The sequence below is a fragment of the Halictus rubicundus genome, chromosome 17, assembly GCF_050948215.1.
Source record: "Halictus rubicundus isolate RS-2024b chromosome 17, iyHalRubi1_principal, whole genome shotgun sequence".
Taxonomy (NCBI): Eukaryota; Metazoa; Arthropoda; class Insecta; order Hymenoptera; family Halictidae; genus Halictus; species Halictus rubicundus.
In genome coordinates, this window is record NC_135165.1 from 2,137,264 (window position 1) to 2,160,250 (window position 22,987).

Below are 22,987 nucleotides of genomic sequence, written 5' to 3' on the forward strand. Positions count from 1 at the left end.
ACCGCTTTTTAGCGTATCGATCTATTTCCAAGGGATAGATATTATCCGACCGTCGAACGTCACCCCGACGTTTCGAAAACGGTATACCTGTTGGAACAGTCCGAACCGGGACAGAGAAGAGCCGAGAAGTCGTCGTTGGACGACGCGAGACGCGAAGGCCCGGTCCCTCGCGACTGGAAGACCCAGTTTCTTCGAAGAGAGGAAGACAGCAGACGATCGTTAGGATGTCCGGCTCTCAGAGGAGACAGATGATGAAGAAATGGCCTCTGTGCCTAGTGCCACCTTCGAGAGCGAAGGTAAGACAATTACACACTTGTGCTACTATCTTTTTCACGTAACACATAACCGCGCATTCGGCCGTTCGCAACCGACCAACCGACCCAACCGTTCTCCGCCGCCGCGTTTTCGCTTCCCGTGCAACCTCTCTCTCTCTCTCTCTCTCTCTCTCTCTGTCTGTCTGTCTGTGTTCGTCCGTCTTTATCTATCTCCGTCCTCATCAGCTGGCTCTGTCTCGCTTTCACCGGCGCCTCTCTTTCCTCGATTCCGCGCTCTCGCCGGCTCGTTCCAACTTCCCCTGCCGAGCTTCTGGAAAGTTCCACCGGCTGTCGCGTGGTCGGCATCGACTCGGCTATCGGCGGCCGAGAATGACGCCGATGCCGATGCCAATGCCGATGCTAAACGACGCCTGTTTCACCTTCCCCCCGTCCCCACCGCGGCTGTCCTTTGACTAGCTTTTTACCGCACCGGGTTCATTCGTTCTCGAGACACCGGTGCCAAATGGCGTCGACGGGTAACGCTCGCGCGAAGGTTCTGTTTGCTCAGCTTTTTCCGCCGTGCCTCGCCACGCTTTTGTACATATTTACACACGGGCTGTTACCGGCACGCACGTATACTCTTTTCGAGACACCCGAAAATCATCCGCGACCGACACCGACGACACCGTGACGTCACGCGTTTCGTCGAAACCGCCAAAACACCCACGGGAAAATTGCCGGCTAAATTTCGATCGCGCACGCTCTTTTGACTATATGTACTCTTCCAACTGTTCTCCCGCGCGTCCTCTTTGTCCCAGTTTTCGTGTTGTGCTTCCTTTCTTCTTCCCCTCTTCCGGTACGGTTTTCCGCGCGAGCAGAGTTTCGGCAAAAGTCGCAACAATTCCCCGTTAACGAATTTACTTTGTTGTTCGCGAATCGATCGTTTAAATCCGCCTGTTCGCGTTGCAAAACATTCACGTCATTCGCGTGTAACTCGATCCCCGATCGCCAGGCTAGATCAGACGAGGAACACAGTCGATTTATGGAGTAGATTGCGGATCTTTGTGCGACGTGAAAATAGTCTGCGTATCTAGGCGAAACCAGAAGCCGAATAGATTATAAGCGGTTTTGAAACTGTTCTGAAATGCAGCTGTGCTCGCGTTTGACATAAATGCATAGAAATTTCTGTTCGTGACTACACCGGGCAAAACTCGGTCGCGATCGATAAGGCTAATCGGGAGACTTCACGGTGACGAATGCGAAGTACATAACAACGAGGTGGTCGAACAACGATTGAACGTGGCCGAACAACGGACAGAACTAATAATACATTGTTCTGAATGAAAATTTATTGGAATAATGCCGAACTCTACTCTCGAGGCTACACACACACACCTCTGTCTCTCTGTTTCTCGTTGTGTCTCTCTCGCGCGCGCGCGCGCCTCCATGTTTCACCTGTGCACCATCGCGCGCATACGCAGTCACACGTACACCACGCGCGCACACGCTACCACCCTGGCCTGGGAAATGTAGCATAAGATCGCATGCTCCAGCGTATGTATTGCCCGGGTCTCACACAACCACCGGTATCGATCGGAACGCGCGCGCCCGTGAACTTTGTACCGGCTGTTTCCGCGAACGCCTCGTTCTTACTTTCGTTGAGTTTTCCCTTTTTCTCTTTTATTGCTTTTTTTTTTATCGCCTCTTCTACCTTTTGTGGCCGTTCTCTCACCTGGCTCACCGCTAAACAGTTTGTTTCTCGTCGTCCAGAGACACGCTCGCTAATGGGAATCGGCTGGACGCCGTGATCCAGCGATCGATCGATCGATCGTCGCTCGTTCCTCTCTCGCTGGATCACACGTCCCGGCTCGAAAAGAAAAGAAAAGAAAAAGATAAGACGAGAACGTAAACCTCTCTCTCTCTCTCCTACATGTAATTGTCGAAGTTTGGATTGTCTTTTAGGATTTCTCGTTCACCAGAATTGTCGGCCGACGTGTACCGAGTCTAAAGGTGGCGTACGCTTTTTTTGTAATGCAAGAAACCAACAGAAAAGAAAGTTGAATAAACGATTTATATATGCGTCACAATAATTAGTTTATAAGTATTTTGCGGACCTGCTTCCACACACCATTTCACTTAGCCTCGTCGAGAAACACACCACACAGGGGTCTTTCTCTTTCGGTCTTTCTCGTTCTCGCGATAACAACGCTTAATGACAAGTTACGTCGCTGTCTTCGCTACCGTCTCTCCGTAATATTGTTTTTTCCTCGCGCTAAACGATAGAGTCACGCGTTCCAACGAAACTGATACGCGGTTCGTTGTTTGCAATTCCGTGATTCGATACTTTGCACTCGCCGCGCAGGATAGCTCGTCTTCAGCACGTGCTCGGCCGCGTCAAGAGGGATCAAAGCGTAAACGAACTTCCCGTTGCCGAGGAACGAAATTACGGTGCGCGCGCGCGCCCGTTGATAACACCGATTTCTGCTTTTCGCACTGCCATATAGCATCTCCGTTTGTTTTGTTTCTCGGAAGTCACGCGCGCGCAATCATTTCGTTTTCGTGTTCCGGATGAAAGATATGCGAGATTCCTCTCCTGCACTTCCGGTTCGGCCGGAGCTCGGTGCCTCCGAGAGCCGAGGTTCGCGTGGTCCTCGATGCCGATCAACTGCCGCGAAAATGCCCGGGAAACTCGAGAGAAATGGGAAAGAATAGGTAAGCTGCGACGCCGCGGATTCTCACGCGCCTCGCACGATGATAACGAACGGCGGGGAGAGCAGCCGTATATCGTCAGCGAATGACAGCTTCTTAGATTGCCCGAGATTCGAGAACTATTATCTAGTCGGCGGTCTCTTTCTCTCTCTCTCTTCCCCGCTCTCTGTACCGCTTTTCGTAGGCTAATATATATTTCGGCCAGCAAGATGTGGGCCCTGCAGTCGACTTATCTCTACGTTAATTGTCACGGACGCAGCGCTAAAATGCTTCGTCAGCCACGAGTGTCTACGCCGCTGGTACGTCCACTATTGCTCTAAGTCTACGGGAAAATTAATCGCTCGGAATTAGTCCCGTCCCTGTTGCGTAGTTTCTCGCCCGTCATCCTCACCTCTGGGACATGCGATCATGGCAACGAACGAAAGGGCAGAGCCCCGTCCCGAAACGTCGCGCCGAGGAGACATCCGACCGACCGATTTTCTCGATCGCGCCGATCCTACCGATCGATCCGAGAAGACGGAAAGAAATCGCTCCGAATTGTGATCTCGCGAGAAGAAAAGAAAAGAAAAGAAAACGGTTCGACAGGATTTCCTTCTCGCGACGTATCGCCTCCCCTAATTTCTCTTTCTTTCTCTCTCTCTCTCTCTCTCGTTCTTTTCCCCTAGCTCGAGATCCCATCGCGCCAGTTGTCGCAGCTCTATGTGCCTCTCGATCGTCATTATCTTTCTTTCTTTCCTCCGCCTCTTCCATCTTTGAGTTTCTCTTTCGCGCAGCATTCGCTCATGATTCTCGTCGGTTCGCGTTCATTATTCTGGGAGAGATTCGAGCGACCATGCGCGCCTCATTGAATCACCATCGGGACCAGCTGATCGAATAGGGCTCCGCGAAAAGGGCTCTCTCTCTCTCGATCGAGAAACGGGGGACAAGGCGGGACGCGCTCGAGAAGCTTTTCCCACGGGAAAGAACGACGTCTCTCTTCCTGGAAGTTCGCGCGATTCCTGCTCACGCGCGAATCTCGTGGCGACGATATCACGGAAACGAGAGACGGAAGGAAACACGGCCGCGGCGCCGTTGTTGCGCATCGTCATCCGCTTCGCAGTGCATACGCGGAAACGCCGAATCGTCCGTGCGCAACGTGCAAATAAAAGTGACGCAAGCACGAGCGGCTCTTGCGGGAATTCGAAATATCCGAAGCCCGGAGATACGGCTCCTCGATCCGATCGTCCATCGATCGGCGTTTCATGCTCGACGAGGAAAGGGGCGACACTCTTCGGGCCGCGCGGCGGGCTTCTCGAACAGACGGAAATAGAAAACGCCCAGGCGGAACGTTAAATATACATTTCGCGTGGGCGTCTTCCATAAATGATAGAGCCCCCGATCAAAGAGACAAAACGAGATCTCGCGATCCGTCGTTGGCCTGGTCTCCTCATCGATCCGCGTGCTTTCCGTTGGAGCCGACGCTTTCACCGGGAATCCCGTTCGACGCGCTCTCCGTAGAAAGCATCCGTTGATCGCGCGTTTCCAGTTGGAGCGAACGCCTCGAGGATTCCCGGAAACCAGCCGAGGAATTCGTGACGCGCTCGTGATCGACGCGACGCGCGATTCATTGTCGTCGCGGATCGACGGATCCAACGGAAACGCGCGACCTACGCTCGAACGATAAAATCGCGCGCACCGTTCCGCGCCGTTCTCGCGATCTCCGCTTGGCCGACCGTTGGACGTTGGTGCGCACCTCAGGGCAGAGGTTGCGCCACTGTCAACGGCTTCGCACCTTCCTACGATACCCGACGAGATCGGCCCGCAGATGCAAATTGCAATTTTCATAGAATCCTTCACGAATTTCAGCGCGTCGAAACGAACGGAAAGTCGCTTTCATAGATTGAAGCATTCTTCGCCACGACGAGAAAAATGATATTAACCTCTTAACCCATTTGCGTCGTAATATGGCCTTTATCAGCAAAGTTTCTTGTTTGTATTATATGTCCGTACAGAAATGACTGCAAGTGAAAGAACTTCATATTTCGGCATTATAAGCAAAAATAAATTGAGAGTATATATACGCTAACGAGCAAAACTGAGTCTACACTATTCGAAGCAACATAACTTTTTCAAAATTAGATCAAATGACTTAGAAGTTAGATGGATTAGTTTATCAGACGAGGTGTAAAAAATTGTTGAAGAAAGTTTGAATTGGTCGGAGTCGCAAAAGAAATAGTAAAAGTTGGTTTTTTCAGCTTTTTTATCTGAGCCTGAAAATTTAAAGAATGTATTTGACTCGCTCGAATAAATTATATCCATGCTGAAAATTTCACCGATACTGGTTAATTCGTTTACGAGTTATAAACGATTAAAAGTGCGATGTTAAGTCGAAAATCGTGAAAAACGGCAATTTTTCCAGCTTTAAGCGTTCCGATTCAAACTTTTTTCAAAAATTTTTTACACCTCGTCCAATAAACTAATCCTTCTAACTTCTCAATAAAATTCAAGTCATTCGATCTGATTTTTAACCCTTTGCACTCGAGTGGTGACTCTGAAGCACCACTAGAAATTGTTGTGGCATTGTTTCAAAGAAATTACAAAAAATATTACAAAATATTCGTTACATTACAAAATTTGTATTCAATAGATCACTAAACATTTCATCAATATTACATGTAGAAATCGGATCAGTTTCGTACGAACAATATGAAAATATTGTAAGACGGAAGAAAAATTTAGGTTTAGATTGAAAACAGCGCCGAGTGCAAAGGGTTAAAAAGTTATGTTGCTTCAAATAGTGTAGACTCAGTTTTGCTCGTTAGTGTATACGCTAACGATGCAAATGGGTTTGAGGGGCTGTTGTCCAGGTGACCGTTTTGTGAATCTTCAGGAATTTTTTGCGGAGAAACTATTGAACCTTTTGCATCGCGATTTTGCACACACATTTACCGGTACTTGACGTACACTTGTGATTTATCTCAAGTCAAAATAGTCGAAATCGCGGGAATTATAAATTTTCGAAAACGTGGATCGCCGCAGGCCGAGGGCTCTCGTCGAGTACGAAATTCGCGGGAAAGAAGAAGCCTCCTCTTATCGCGCCGCTGGTTACTTGTTTTCTCGGCAACGCGACAATGAATAATGAGCAACGCCGCGGCGATGAGGCATCGATGGATCGAGGACAATCGGATATCAAGGAGAAGAGCGGCTCTTATCGGCGTCCCGTCCAAAGTAGAAAAGATAGCACCGGCAAACAACCAAACAAACGACCCTAGGAGATGATCCGCGCGTACGCGAGCCAGTTTTAGCTTCTAGACGAGATCGAAGTTTTCCGCTCGGCGGGAAAAATCGCGATTCTAGGTCTTGGTCGGTCAAACGCGTGACGAAAAGTGTTGATCGAAAATGAAGAGCACGCGGAGAACAAAGGGTAAATCGTGATTGGACTGTGCGAAGTAAACATTCCGCGAAACGGGGAGCCGAGTAGGACTTTCCTCAATGATTGTAAATAACAATTAGCTGAGATATCAGTTCCTTCGTCGAAGGGATCGAGAAAGCTTCGAATCGCTAACGCTCGTTGCATAAAATCCGCGGTCTAATTAAAAATCGTGGAAAGTATTGGCTCTGTCGCGTGATGTTCGACGATAGCAAGTCTCCGATAATACGAAAGTCGATTCGCTCTCTCTCTCTTTCTCGCTTCGCTCGTTCGCATAATGGCCAGCCGATATTCGCATAATTGTATTTCCACTCGTGTCCAAGTCCGGATACGTTGTCATCGGGCTTTCCATGCTGATCAAACGTTTAAATCGCCACGCAAACTTTCAATTTCGTAGATTACGCCAATAGACGATATCAATTTCACTTTCTTTGCGTAGAACACAAAATCATGGCCGTCGCACGGTTGTGACGTAGCCAGCGAACGGGTGATCTGACTGAAAAATTTCGCGACGACAATTCCAAGCCTAACCGGGCACAACTCCGAAACAGATAATGCAGCTGATGCAACGCATCGTCTCCAGCTTAAAAGACGCTTAGCAGCGGAGATTAACGGCCACTGTGGCCAACGGAGACTTCAGACTTTTGCAAAATGGCAATTCGCATACCGCGGTTGAAATCAGCTCGGAAAATACACGGGGTTTTCCCGCGGTGTTTTCCTCGTTCTGAAACTCGCGGGGAAAGCAAACGAAAGCGGCGCATCGATCGGCGGGACAAACGAAGGTTGGAGGGGAAAAACACTGTTTTGACCTGTACGATTGCAGGCGATTATTCGAAACGCGCATCGATTATTTGCAAATCTATGCGGAATGACGCGCGCGATAGACGGTTTTCGATTAAGAAACGGCCACCGTTAGAAGGTCATTAACGTGTCAGCGTGCTCGCGGTACGCGTCCGATCATCCGAGAGCGTTGTTCCCGACAGCGTGATACGGCCCCGGGGGGAGAGAGAAGAGATTTCGGTGGTCCCGGGAAGAGGATTAATTAGTGTCAGCACCCCGTGTCCGTCGTCCACGAGCCGAGGCGTCCGCGAATGTGTACGACGCGGTCTCCGTCGAGTTCACCCGGAAAGGTTATCGGCGAAAAACCAGGGGTAAAAGTCATCTAATCGAGCGTCGCCGGAATCACGTTCCGCTCATCCGCCGCTTTTCGTCATTGGCTCGTTACGATAATCATCTTTCCTTCTCTTTCGCTCCGGCGAACGCCGCTTCTCCACTGGCCGATAAACTAGTATAAATACGCCAAGTACGAAGTTTCATCCCCTGTACGAGACGCAGTTCGGTTCGCAGTCCTCGGTGGTTAACAGTTCCGTGGGTCCCGTTACCTTCGCGACCATAAGCGCGCGTCGCGTTCTCCATTCACAAGATCAACCCTCCCGTGATCGTGCACCAGTGAAACGCCACGCTCTTCGGGGTCCGTCGCGTCGGTACGGTGAAACGTCAAGGTTGATTCGCACTGGATCACACCGTCTTCAAGTGCTCGGTCTAGCTTGATCTCGGTGTCCTTGATCTTTCCGTCTCCGGATCGATCTCGTTTCAAAGGATGATCATAGTTCGTTGTAGCCTGACCACAGTGTGAATCAAGCTCGAGTTTCCATGCGCACTCGTTTCCCCTTTCGGGAAAACTAGCCTTAACGTTTGGAGGGCCGGCACTTTTCCAAACTCGAATTTTCTTTATGAAAAATTGAAAAATTTACAATTACCGAGTTGGTCCAGCCCTCTGAAGGTGAGAGGCGTTGAGAGATCGAGGGAGCAAGGATTGACGGATCGTTCGTCTGTTTTCAGGAGCTAAGCGTTCCGCAGAAGAGTTACACGAAGGTGCCTACGGTCGAAAGATCGTCGACGATCAATTCGGGCATCAGCCTCGATTGCTCGTCGAACACCACCATCGCGACAACCGCGAGCCCATTCAACAGCCAGACCGCTCTGATCGTCGAGAAGAAGAGCCCTTCGGCAGGCAACAACACCGGCGCAACACCCGTCACCCGTTATTATGAACAAAACCTGAGGAACACCCACCAGAAGGCCCTGCACGGGTCTCGCATCTACGACCCCCTCGACAAAGACCTAGACCACGGTTACAAACAGCTACAGCCGTTGTTGGTCGGCGAGCAAACACCCTACACGGTAGTCAAAGGGTCCACGATGAGCTCTCAGGATGTCAAGTCGCCGAAGGACCCGATCAGCCACGAGAAACTACACGACGAGTTCGAGAGGGAGCCGAAGCCGACCTTGCGATACACTTCACAGGTAAATTCGTTCATTTTCCTAGAAACTATTCATTTCATTTTTAACAAAATTTATACTACTCGAGACCGGTAGGTGCAGACCTCCGACACGATTTTTGCAAAAATTTACTTCGATGTGGAAAGCCAGAGTCGTTACGCATCAGTTGATTACGAAGGGGAAGTAGTAGACTGCATTATTAAGCTAGACTCATTAACTTTTCATTTCACTGCTCACAGACGATTCATTTTCCTAGTGGGTTAAGCTTAACAAAATTTATACAACTCGAGACCGGTGGATGCAGACCTCCGACACGATTTTTGCAAAAATTTACTTCGATGTGGAAAGCCAGAGTCGTTACGCATCAGTTGATTGCGATGGGGAAGTAGTAGACTGCATTATTAAGCTAGACTCATAAACTATTCACTTTCCTAGTGGGTTAAGCTTAACAATATTTATACAACTCGAGACCGGTAGGTGCAGACCTCCGACACGATTTTTGCAAAAATTGACTTCGATGTGGAAAGCTAGAGTCGTTATGCGTAAGTTGGTTACTATGGAGAAATAGTAGACTGCATTATTAAGCTAGACTCATAACTATTCATTTCACTACTCACAAACTACTCACTTTCCTAGTGGGTTAAGCTTAACAATATTTATACAACTCGAGACCGGTAGGTGCAGACCTCCGACACGATTTTTGCAAAAATTTACTTCGACGTGGAAAGCCAGAGTCGTTACGCACAAGTTGATTACGAAGGGGAAGTAGTAAGACTGCATTATTAAGCTAGTCTCATAAATATTGATACGTGACTTCATAATTACGCGGAGTTATTGAGCGTCAATTAAATTTATCAGCCAGAAGAGTAATGCTATCAAAACGCAACTGCACAGTACCGCGCGAATTCAGATTTTCCTGCATGTTCTTCAGCGATCAAATAAGATCGTAATAATTCAAAAATCGCTTCGCTAAATCTGAAACTTTCGTCCCGAATTTTCGTGGTCCAATCGAAACGCGATCGGAGCCAGGCCGCTATTGGCTAGCGCCTCGCTGACGTGTCTCAGGGGCGTACCCACTGCCCCCTCTCTCGACCGCAGAGTGGTGGGGATACAAGCGGAACAGTAGACTTCCGCGAGGAAGTACAGTATACCGGAAATTTCCGATCTCGATTCCGTGAACATGTTCGCGTTGATCTTGCGATTCTACCGTGAACACGTTCGCGTTGATCTTGCGATTCTACCGTGAACACGTTCGCGTTGATCTTGAGACGACTGACGAGCATGCGCGATAGCTGGCAGCTCGCTTTGAATCGAAAAACGAGCCGCGCCGCGATTTTTATACGCGGCCCGCGAAACTTTCTCGCGCGCGTTACGTTTCTCGGCTTCGCCGGCGCGACGTTTCTCCTCGCGTACCAGCTTCAAGGATACGCGCTACGCCGGGGCGACCTTGATCCATTTGTTGGATCGCCTCGGCTCGAACTTGACGCGCGAGACTGATGGCACGGGGAAACGAGGAAACTTTTCGATCGCGGTTCTCGATGCCCCTCGGAGCCCGGAGCGTCTTGGAATTCGTGACTTCCGGTGTCCTTGGAGCGGCGAACCTGCTCGCTCCACCCTGAAGGACCTGATCGACCGTTCCGCGAAGCCGGCGGAATGTTCAACGATCCGCATCCTTCGTCGATTCGCGAAAGCAGCAGGCTGCATCGATGTTATTAGTTCCAATTTATTCGGTACAACTAACTTGTTTTCATTACTCTCGATTGATTCGGTTTATCTGCACCTCAATTGATCTTTCCCGTTTTCTACGTACTCCGCTATCTTTATTTTTTTGTTTACCCGACTCTCCGTATTTTCGACGTTGAACGGCACTATGGCTGCCCACGATCAAAACAGTCGGAAACGAGTGTTACACAGAAGTTCGATCAGACATGGGTCAGACATGGCGATACTTTTTTAATGAGAATTATAGAAATCAGGTTCCATTAGAGTGAACAACTTCCAACTTGGATTTCACTGATGAACCCTTCGCACTCGAAGCCGTTCTAACTCCAAAAAGAGACAATTCTCCGAACCTAGAATATTTCCCGAAATTGAATAATATTTAAAAAATATTTCGAATAACGATACCAGCAATTTTTAGTGGCAATTTTTACAGTCGCCATTCGAGTGCCAACGATGCCGCGAGATTTTCGAGTCGACGTTAGTTACTCTTTCAAGAGACGAGGGAATTAAAAAGTACAAATAATTATAGAACGGGACGCTATTGACGTAAGTCCTTTCCGATATGCGAAGGTTCTGTATGCGTTATGAAGCATAAACGTCGCGGGCAACGCGTTAATTCTACGCGTTGGCGCGAACAAACACATAACCCGCCACATAAATAATTCCTTCGAAGTAATCGGCCGCCTGCCGGCGTGGAATGTTCAAAAGTTCGCGTTGCTGAAGAGATTCTCGATCGAGTCCCGGACGGATCGAGTCGGATCGAACGAGATCTGGTGCAACGGAATCGAATCGAATCGAACGGTCGCGGATTCCTCGCGGTACTTCCCTCCCCCGGCCCGCCCCCTCCTCGATCCCAGCTAAACTCGAGAGGATCGTGATCTTCGCGTTTACGACATCCGCGCGTGTTGCGTACAGATGCACTTCGCATTGCGCAAGTAGACGTACACGAATAAACATCGCGAGCAACGACGAGCCGACTGACACCGGTCGCGTTATGAAAGCTCTTCTCGAGCGACCGCGAGGAGGCTCGTTCCGCGTCTCGATCCTCCGAGCAAAGATCCGATCTCGATCGCCTCCGCGGCCTGCTTTCCCTCGGCGCTTGCGAGAACGCGAGATTTTTCGGCGAGATCCTGCGCCTCTGCGCACGGCCCCGCTCTCGTTCGCTTCTGTTTTCGGCTGGGAAACCGTGCAAACGTAAACTATAGTCGTAAAACTCTTTGCGCTTCGTTACGTAAAGCCCGCTCGAGACCGGCGCCGATTGCACCGGGCCGTCTCCTTGTTTCTCAAAATTTCTGGATCAATTTTGCCCACAGATTCCACCGTTAACACGTTGACTGCCATGTCATATGTGGGTGACGGAATTATTTGGCCAGGTTTTAAAATGAATTTTTACGTTAATATATTCGTTGTATCAAATTTTATTAGGATCTGTATAATGCAAGAAAGTTTCAGGACCACTCAATATAACACATTTAATTTTTTTCAATTTTTATTTCATCGAATGACTTACTTCGATTCTACGGAATTTTTGAGGTTTCTAGTTTGGAAGTCAAAGTGTTAACCCTTAAGTGCATAGGTAAACTAAAGATTAGGAACATGAATGCATACATGGGGTCCATTGAGGACCCCACTTACCTAATTCCTTGCTAACTTTGATTACAGCAACAATTTATTTCTGTAAACTTTCTGTAAAACTGTAAAATTTCTGTAAACTAAAAATGTTAACACAAATCCAACACTGGGGTCCTTTGCGGACCCCACTCATGTATTTAAGGGTTAACCCTTAGCACTCGAATGGCGACTGGTAAGGCGCCACTAAAAATTGCTGTATCATTATTCAAAATGTTTTTTACATCATTCAATTTGTTTGTATATAATAAATTACTGAACATTTCATTACTCTATGAGTGAATTGCACTATTTTCGTATGTATAGTGTGGAAAAATATATGCATAAAAGGGAAATATTCTAGGTCGGAAGAAATGTTTCGTTTTAGAGTTAAAATGGCTTCGAGTGCGAAGGGTTATTAGCGATACAGGATTTTTTACTAATTTGTGAGAGGAGCTAGTAGGAGAAATTTGAAACAGTAGAACTCAAAGAACAAAGAAATTGTATAGATTTCATATCAATTTCAGTCACATAAGACTGACAGTGATTTTTGACTAGGTTTGGACATTAATTTTTATTGCGACATATCCAGATAAACCAGATTTCATTAAGATTTTTAGAAATCAAAAAGGTTAAGACAGCATCCCCCCATGAAACATTTAATATTTCTAGTTTCGCTTTCATTAACACTTTGATCGCCAATCTAGAAACCCCAAAAATTCCATAAAATCAAAGTAAATTATTTAACGAAATAAAAATGGCAAAAAATTAAATGTATGATACTGAGTAATCCTCCAACTGTCTTGCATGTTACAATCCTAATCAAGTTCGGTACAATCAATATATCAACATGAAAATTCATTTTAAAACCTGCACAAATAATTCCGTCACCCACACATGGGTGACGTGGCATTCAACGTGTTAATTAGATTGCTCCGATTTCGTGAGAATCTCTGGGAATATTGGCAGTTAACGTGTCAGAAAATTTTCCGACGAAACCATATTTATAATTTCAAACGTCTCTAAAAGAAACAATTAGTAATCAGGGGTGAAGGCCGTGAAGAATCTCCGGCATTAATTGCGACAGAAGTTGCGAACTTCGTTGTGGCTCTCGGTTCTACGGTGTCGCGTTACGCGCGATTGGATGCGGGCCGGAGATAATGCATGATCGTTCGCATAACCGCGATCAGCTCGCGAGAAAACAAGAGGGCACGCACGCGGATCGCGACACACGTCTGCGTCTGGCGGTTCTCGCGCGTGTTTCGTCGTCGAAAGAGAGACAATTACGGGAAACAAAAGACTAGCGAATGCAACGCGACGCGACCCGATGCATGCATGCATGCATGCATGCATGCGTCGCGGCCGCTTGTCCGTGCATGCACGTCCGTAACGGCGTCGCTGCCGGCCGACCTTGCGCACTTTTGATAATAACCGAGCCGACTTAATTACTTTCCAACTGTACCACAGGAGCGATCTCGTTCTCGAGACGATATCAACCGATCCGAGTCGCGAAGCGTGTTGCGCGCGCTTCGAGCGCACGCCGCGTGTTTCGCGAGCCGGAAACTCTACTTCCGCGTGTCGTTTCCGACTTCCGGTACCGCGGGTCAGGCTTTCGGACAGGTAGTTCCGGTTCGATTCTACTCGATCGAACGAAACGAAACTCTGGGAAGATCGATTCTTTTCCCACGTGTCGGGAAAAGAAAAGAGAAACAAATCCCGCGGCTGATTTCAACAAAGGATTACGCAACGCGTTGGAAGAAGGTCGCCGGAGATCGGACGACGATTCGCCTGATCTCGCCACGCTTAGAAAACTGGATACGAATTTCGTATGGAGCCCATTGTCTTCGTTTCTGTATCGTCGTCGTCGGTCGAGTTTCGGTCCGCGTGTCCGGCCGCCCCCGTGTCTCCGTCGGTTTCGGCGTCCGTGACGACACTTAAACGTAGCTCTCCCGAAACGGTAACCACGTGCCGACGAGAACGGGCACAAATGGTACGCGTCGGGGGCAAGATCGACGGAATGGCACGAGTCGGTCTCGCGCTCGTAGGACCAGCGAACGCGAAACCGAGACCGAGACACGATCGCGCGCAATACACGCGCAGCGTATATATACGTGTATAATCGTCCGATTCGCGGACGATGGATCCTCGCCGGGAAAAGGGAAGGGATAGGCTCGCGGCCCCCCAGCATCGTTCCCTATATAAGCGGAGAACCACCCGTCGGTCCACGAGTGCCAATAACGAGCGTCAATATTTTACGGACGTCGACGTCGACGTCGCTCGGGAACACAATCGAGAAACAACGGGGTGACCGGTTATCGAAACAAGACAACAACAACAAAGGGTGGTCAAGGGCTGTATTATCTCGCGTCCGGTTCTCGGGAATCTCGTGAACCTCACCGATTCGGTTTCGGTAAACGGTTCTCGGTACAGTTTCGATCGAGTCGAAATCGATACCGCGAACGGCGCGCGGAAAGTTTCCGTTCGTTCGCCGACTTTTTCATTGTTTTTTCATCGTGCCGATTTGGCAGCGTTCTAACCCTCGACCATGAAGATTCTTATGCGAGCGGACACCCATGTGAACATCCACGTACCGGGCAACCAGCCAATCGCCAAGTGCACCTTCACTCAGGTATCCGATACGATCAAGCGATCATTTTTTCCGAACAGCTTTCCCAACACGCACGCTCCGTGCCACCCTCTCCGCGATCAATAGCGTTCGCGATGGGGCGCTACGCGCCTCTCCTTTTTCTCGATCGATGGATCCTATCGCGATCGGATCGACCACCGAACGTCCTTCCGTATCGAGTGTCCAGAATCAATCCTGTCAACACGACCGTGTTGATCGATTCAGTATCGACGAGAGGCCAAGGTTTGTCAGATCGTGTCGAGATCGCTGCTAAAGGAATTCGGAAGACGATGGATAGCTATGCGGTTGATAGCAAAATTCTAGACATTTCCACGTATACGGTCGCCAACGAAGTTTTAGACGATTCGGCATACCCGAGTGGTGGCGGAGTTGAAGGGACACCTAAATTGATCATCGAGTTTTAGATATTTCGGGCTACCTAAACCGTTGCTACCAGAGTTTTAGAGATTTGGGGGTACCTGGATAATTTTTAACAAAGTTTTAGAGCACGTCTAGCAAAAATGACTGCGAAGTTCCGAAAACCAGAAGTTGTCGCGATCGGTAGCGAATCGGTAGCGAAGTGTTGAACATTCGGGGATACGGTGTGCCAGCAAAGTTTCAGGGATTATCTGCGCGATTGATAACAAAGTTATAGTCATCTGAAAGTACCTATTAGACTGGTATCTAAATTTTAGAGACCCAGGGGCGTCTATGAAACCCTTAGCTCCAGAGATTGGAAATCTTTTGCGCGATTGATAGCAAAGTTATAAGCATTTAAAGCTAGCTACTAGACTGGCCCTAAAATTTTAGAGACCCAGGGGCGTCTATAAAGCCCCGAAATCCTGAGATTAAGAATCAGTGACTGGCCCCAAAATTTTAGAGACCCAGGGGCGTCTATAAAACCCCTAAACCCTAACTCCAGATGATTAAAAATCTTTTGCGCGATTGATAACAAAGTTATAGTCATCTGAAACTACCTACTCGCTTGTCCCCAAAATTTTAGAGACCCAGTGGCGTCTATGAAGAACCCCTAACTCCGTTGATTAAGAATCAGTGACTGCCCCTAAAATTTTAGAGACTCAGAGGCGTCTATAAAACCCCTAACCCCTAACTCCAGAGATTGAAAATCTTTTGCGCGATTGATAGCAAAGTTGTAGACATTTGGAATTACCTACTCGACTGCCCCCAAATTTTTAGAGACACAGGGGCGTCTATGAAGAGCCCCTAACTCCGTTGATTAAGAATCAGTGATTGCCCCCAAAATTTTAGAGACTCAGAGGCGTCTATAAAACCTCTAACCCCTAACTCCAGAGATTCAAAATATTTTGCGCGATTGATAGCAAAGTTATAGTCACCTGAAACTACCTACTCGTTTGTCCCCAAAATTTTAGAGACTCAGGGGCGTCTATGAAGTGCCCCTAACTCCGTTGATTAAGAATCAGTGACTGCCCCCAAAATTTTGGAGACCCAGGGGCGTCTATAAAACCCCTAACTCCAGAGATTGAAAATCTTCTGCGCGATTGATAACAAAGTTATAGTCATCTGAAACTACCTAGTCGCCTATCCCCAAAGTTTTAGAAACCCAGGGGGCTCTATGAAACCCCTAACTCCAGAGATGGGAAATCTTTTGCGCGATTGATAGCAAAGTTATAGTCACCTGAAACTACCTACTCGCTTGTCTCCAAAATTTTAGAAACCCAGGGGGCTCTATGAAACCCCTAACTCCAGAGATGGGAAATCTTCTGCGCGATTGATAGCAAAGTTATAGTCACCTGAAACTACCTATTCGCTTGTCCCCAAAATTTTAGAGACCCTAAGAAGAGCCCCTAACTCCCCTGATTAAGAATCAACGACTGCCCCCAAAGATTCAGAGGCGTCTGTGAAGCGCCTAACTCCGGGTATTGAAAATCGCGTCGCGCGATTGATAGCCTGATATATCTGCGCGATTGATAGGAAAGTTAGGAAGATTGAGGGGACGTCAAGGTTTCAACGATCGGTTTGGTTGTTCCACAGGTGCTGGCAGCCTTGTCGGTGTCGCTAGGCTCGATGGTGGTTGGCTACTCCAGCGGGTACACCTCCCCCGCGCTGGTTTCCATGCGTGACAATGCCACGAGCACGTTCGAGGTTACGGATCAGATGGTGAGTGCTAACGATTGTTATTCGGTGTCGTTTCGTCGCGATCGACGTAAACGAGGCGCTACGCGCACACGCCTCACGGAGATTATGCCACTGCGTTTCCGCGGCGTCTCCGACTGGAATGTGTTTGTAAACGAGACGTGCTTCGAGGGGGATCTCGCGCAATCTCTCCCGCATTCCACGCGAAGGAGAAACAATTTTATCCGGATTCCCTCGCGGTCCGGGAAACCGGCCAAGGCCAGGTGAGCCGCAACGGAGGCACGTTTGTTTTCATACCGATTGCGCGATCCCCTCGAACCTCGGACGTCGGTTATGATAAGCGAATGATCGAGCCGGTTTCCGCGAACTCTTCATCTCCGCCCCGGAGAATCGGGAATCGCGCGCCGTTGACGATCTACGCGTTTCCGAGACGATCGCGCGATCCCCCCCCCCCCCCCCCCGTAAATAGATAGACTAAATCGTAAATCGGTAGTAGATAGCATTTCATTAGTTCTGATAAATCTGGTAGACTGCGGATTTTTACGCTAAATAGTATATTTCTGCATCGGTGCAAGAAACGGGAGCCACGTAGAAAATCTGAAAATTCTTTCACTTTTTGTTCATTTTGAATTCCGTGTGTCCAATTTTGTCATAAACGAAATTCGCAGTCTAATAATAAGCGGACGATCCACTGATCAATAGACTGCGGATTTTTACGCAAAATAGTATATTTCTGCATCGGTGCAAGAAACGGGAGCCACGTAGAAAATCTGAAAATTCGTTCACTTTTTGTTCATTTTGAATTCCGTGTGTCCAATTTTGTCATAAACGAAATCCGCAGTCTAATAATAAGCGGACGATCCACTGATCACTAGACTGCGGATCTTTACGCAAAATAGTATATTTCTGCATCGGTGCAAGAAACGGGAGCCGCATAGAAAATCTGAAAATTCTTTCACTTTTTGTTCATCTTGAATTCCGTGTGTCCAATTTTGTCATAAACGAAATCCGCAGTCTAATAATAAGTGAACGATCCACTAGACTGCGGATTTTTATGTAAAATAAGAATTTTTCACCTGTATTGCAACTAACTGAAGTGAAATATTTGTTTTCTTTCTTATTATGTTTAGCTGATTCGAAATAATGTAATACTACGTTTAAATGTGTCCAATATTTTTCCTACTTGAAAATACACCCAAGTTTTGTCACGAATGCATAAAATCCGTAGTCTACTTATCGAGGCGATCTCCTTTGAACCGTTTTGATTATAAAAAGAAAAAAGTAGTTTAAAGCCGTCAGTATTTTGCAACCAGCTGGAACCGTGACGTCACCAGCTGGAGAACATCGGTCGTCGATATCGGGTCGTTCAAAGTTCAGTCGCGTCGGTTTTATGAAACGGTAAATACGATGTCAAAGGGTTAATAGGTTCGATATCCTAAAGACAATACAGAATTGGAATTCCGCGACTCGTTGTTGTTCTTTTCTGGAACCATTGTACCCCGCGACGTTCTCCAGGCAGATTGTTAATCGAAGATTAACACGTCGAGTCTCTCGACGGTTCTTGAATTGCGTGAAACCACCGAGAAGGGTGAAGAGAAAAGAGATCGTCTAGAGATCCCTGGTGATCCCTCGTTCCCAATCGATATCGGATCGATCGTTTAGCGACGATCGTTTACCGAAAGAGGGGTGTACAACAAGAAATCGTCGAATCTCAGACATCGGCGCGGGTCAATGGATGATTAAAACTTGAACCTCGAGTGCGTCAATGGTAGGACGATGATGCTGATGGCTGGATTACGACCCCGTTGGTGGGCAGGCCAACCTCTCGGGGCCTCGAGCCTCGGGAAGCTGGCCGAGCGATTGGCTGGGGCCGCGTGATCGATGCGATACGCAAGTAGCCTTCGTCAACGATACGCGTCGCGTAGCTCGCGCGAGGAAACGAGCTCGCGGCCGAGTTAAATCGACAAAGCGATACTTCCGCGTTCCCTTCGCCCGTCTCCCCTCTGCCCCTCTTGATCGCGATCGACCTCTTCGTTGGCTCGGCTCCTCGAGGATCGAGGTGCCCGCAGCACGCGATCCCCGATCGCTCTTCGATCCGCGCCGCACCGACCGCTAACGATTTCCTTCCTTCTGTGACGTTTCCTTTCTTCTCACCGTCGCCGCCGCCGCGCTTATTTATATTCGAAGGCCGTCGGACGATCACTATGAACGGCACACCGGTACTCCCGATCGATTCGCGAGATCACGCTATCATGCTCGCGTAATTAGCCGCGCCGTTACATGCCGACGCAACCACGACTCAACGAACGCTCTTTCGTTCTTCAGGGCTCGTGGATCGGCTCCGTGATGCCTCTCGCTGCTCTCGTTGGCGGCATAGCAGGTGGACCCAGCATCGAGTACCTTGGCAGGAAGAACACTATACTTGGCACCGCGCCGCCCTTCATCGCAGGTACCTTTCTCTCTCTCTGCTTTCTCTCTTTCTTCCTTCGTTTTACGGCTCTGTCCAATCGGAATTGACTTACAGTTGGTCGATTTTAACCCTTAGCACTCGAGTGGTGACTCTGAAGCGCCACTAGAAATTGTTGTATCAATATTTCAAGGAAATTACAAAAAGTATTACAAGATATTTGTTGCATTACAAAATTTGTATTCAATAGATTACTATTCTATTTTACCCTATTTTAACTCCAGTCATCGCTGTTATCTTCCCTCCCTGTCATCCGCTCTCTTTCTATCTGTTTCATTATTTTATCCAGTCTTACACTAATTGATTTTATTTTATTCTATTTTACCCTATTTTAACTCTCAATAGATTACCAAACAGTTGAATGTTATACGTGGAAATCGAATCAGTTTCGTCTGAATAAAATGAAAATATTCCAAGACGGAAGAAAAATTTCGTTTTAGAATGAAAATAGCGTCGAGTGCAAAGGGTTAACCGGCCCACAAAGAAAGCTCTCCTAGGACAGACTGTAACTGTTCCCGCTTGGATAGTAATTAGTCACCGTTTTGGTTGCAGCTTGGCTACTGATCGCATTGGCAACGAATGTCTCGATGGTACTCGTTGGTAGGATCATCTGCGGCTTCTGCGTTGGTATTGCTTCCTTGTCTCTACCCGTGTACTTAGGCGAAACGCTGCAGCCTGAGGTGCGAGGCACTTTGGGACTCCTACCAACCGCCCTCGGTAACACAGGTATTGAAAAGAACACTTGTGTTTCGCAAGCCTCGGATGGCAGACGGGGTTCGTAGAACTGACGCGACGTTGATCGTGTTCGTTTCCATGTTGCTCTTGTATGGGTGACGTCAATTTCATCGGAACTCGTCGGACCGAGTGCGGGCCAAGTATTGGTAATTAGCGGATGTTCTGCAAAATAATGACTTTCGCCCTCTGAATTCTGCTTTCGTGAGTCATTGCAATTATATGGTACAATCTATTAACACGTTGACTGCCGTGTCACCCATATGTGGGTGACGGAATTATTTGTCCTGGTTTCGAAATGAATTTTTACGTTAATATATTCACTGTACCGAATTTAATTGGGATCTGTAAGATGTCAGACAGCTGGAGGACTACTCGACATCATACATTCAATTTTTTTCAATTTTTATTTCATTAACACTAGGTTTGCGGGACCCGTGAAAATGACGGGTTCTAATATTTTTAATTTACGATTATTGTGAAGATCCATCTACGTGGAATTACTCAACAAACTTATTTCCTTAGGTATATATTATTTAACACTAGGTTTACGGAGCACTAAAAGTGACTATTTTACATTGATTTATAAAAAATAACGAGAATGTGTCTATCTAAATTTTTAGCCATTTTAAAAATAACATATCCCCAAAGAAATAAATTTGTTGAATGCATCCTCATGAATGCATCTTTGTAATCTCAATAATCGTAAATTAAAGATATTCGAACGTGTCATTTTGACGCGTCCCGTAAACCTAGTGTTAACAAATGGATGAAAACTTGGATAGACACATTCTTTTTATTTTCATAAAGTAATGTAAAATACTCAGTTTTAGTGCTCCTTAAACCTAGCGTTAAACAACTCGCTTTGATTCTATGGAATTTTTGAGGTTTCTAGTTTGCCAGTCAAAGTGTTAAACGAAGCGATGATAGCAAACTCGGTTGCCCAACAATTTATTAATTACGAAGAACGAATACGCGAGTCATGAGTCGTTATCTGGCACGAAGCTTTCACAAGCCTATATTTCGAATGAACTCGTATACCCCGTCAGCTATCCGAGGATCGACGTGATCGCCGGATTCGACGATCGAAAACGCTAAATCCTCGTTCTCGATGATTTCCGCAGGGATTCTACTTGTTTTCGTGGCGGGCATGTACATAAACTGGAGATACCTCGCGCTTCTGGGCGCGTGTATTCCGATTCCGTTCATGATCCTGATGTTCATGATCCCCGAGACGCCGAGATGGTACATCTCGAAGGGAAGAACGAAGAATGCCCGTAAAGCGTTGCAATGGCTGCGGGGTCAGGACACCGACATCACCGAGGAGCTGACCGAGGTGGAGAAGTTGCACGTCGACAGCTCCAGGCACGTAGTGCAGAGCGTCTTGATGGAGCTGTTGAACAAGAACAACCTGAAGCCGTTCATGATCTCTGTGGGCCTGATGTTCTTCCAGCAGTTCTCCGGTATCAACGCGGTGGTGTTCTACACGGTGCAAATCTTCGAGGTACGTTAATTACAATGTATTATACGTCAGAGTGTGAATTGACCATAAATCGATGGTTCTAACTAATGATCAATTAACACGCTCGAGCCTGACGACTCCGTGGAGATCGTTCTAACCAACATTTCGCCCAAACAGGATGCCGGCAGCGACATCGCGAACCTCTCAGCGATCATCATCGGGGTCGTGAACTTCCTCTCGGCGTTCGCCGCGGCGATCGTGATCGACAAGCTTGGCAGAAAGATACTGCTGTACATCAGCTCGGTGACGATGAGCCTGACCCTGATCATGCTCGGTGGTTTCTTCTACGCGAAGGACGTGTCGCAATCGGACGTGTCGACGATCGGCTGGCTGCCCCTGGTCAGCTTGATCCTCTACATGATCGGTTTCTCGCTCGGGTTCGGACCGATCCCGTGGCTGATGATGGGCGAGATCTTGCCGGCGAAGATCCGCGGTACGGCGGCCAGCGTGGTCACCGCCTTCAACTGGACCTGCACGTTCGTCGTGACCAAAGCGTACATGGACATCGTGTTGCATCTCGGGGCGTACGGCACCTTCTGGCTGTTCGGCGCGATCGTGCTGATCGGCCTCTTCTTCGTCATCTTCTGCGTGCCGGAGACCCGTGGACGATCCCTCGAGGAGATCGAGAAGAGATTCACCGGTCCCGTGCGGCGAATGAGCGCGCTGGTCAACATGAAGCCCACGCCGATGTCCTTGTAAGCGGTTCCTCCTGGACTCCTGGAGTGTGGCCAGATAGAAGAAACCCGGTTCGTGGCAGCAGCCAGAGGATCGTTTGAAGGGGTTGGGAGACAAGTCTTGATCTGGTCGCACTGCCTCGGGACACGATAACTAGCCGATATCGACGCGTTCGACGACCGGCCGGCAGAGTCGACGACGACGCGTCGTCGCCTGGCCGTGTCCTTCGAACGTGACCCCATAGTTCCTTAAATTATCGCGCGTTAAAGAGCACACAGGGACCGGACGACAGCGGTCGTCTTGCAAATGCTAACTTCTCCTCCTCTTCCCGCTTCTATCTCCGACAAGACACGATTGGGGACATCGAAGTGGTTCGCGTATCGTGGAGCCGTTCGCGTCCTCTTCGAAAGACAGCTTCCAACGGTTTGGAGCTGGATAGCAACGAAATGATATTATTATATACGGAGGCCAACGACAGGGGCAGAGGAGAGGAGGTTCTATTGCGCGGATCGGACGGTCGCGTGTATAGTTGTTATATTTTTGTTATTCGATAGTTCTACAGGGTCTACCTCAAATTAGTACTTGTGCGCGAAAGGTATACGAGTATAGGATAACGAGAAATGCGAATTATTTAAATGAACGGCGCGCGGACAAGGGGAGCTCGGCGGGCTCCGCTCTCTTTCTCTCTCTCTCTCTTTCTCTCTCTCGCGCGCGTCAAGCAAAAGGCACGGGGAGGGGAACGACGGGACGACACCCTGAAGAGACGATGCTCTGCGCGCAACGCGGCGGCGTGTGCATCTCTTCTTCTTCGAGTCATCGGGACAGGAACGCGCGCGACAATAACGTTTTTTCTCTTGGGACACGT

The 22,987-nt window shown here is 48.2% G+C and overlaps 2 protein-coding genes across 4 annotated transcripts in view; one reads left to right on the forward strand and one right to left on the reverse strand.

Annotated features, from left to right (window-relative positions):
- The window catches only part of LOC143362415 (RING-box protein 2-like), a 36,015-nt gene that overhangs the window by 10,272 nt on the left and 2,756 nt on the right, over positions 1-22,987 (reverse strand). The window lies entirely within an intron of this gene.
- On the forward strand, positions 106-22,280 carry Tret1 (trehalose transporter 1). Of its 3 annotated transcripts, none has more exons than XM_076802534.1 (7): positions 106-296; positions 8,215-8,679; positions 16,625-16,750; positions 19,052-19,175; positions 19,746-19,919; positions 21,050-21,429; positions 21,565-22,280. In XM_076802534.1, exons 1-7 carry the CDS (start codon positions 225-227, stop codon positions 22,144-22,146), a joined length of 1,923 nt encoding a protein of 640 aa, XP_076658649.1. In that variant the 5' UTR covers positions 106-224; the 3' UTR covers positions 22,147-22,280. The 3 variants fall into 3 exon arrangements, with proteins under 3 accessions (XP_076658649.1, XP_076658648.1, XP_076658650.1); XM_076802533.1 differs by lacking the exon at positions 106-296 and adding an exon at positions 3,148-3,262; XM_076802535.1 differs by lacking the exons at positions 106-296; positions 8,215-8,679 and adding an exon at positions 14,206-14,614.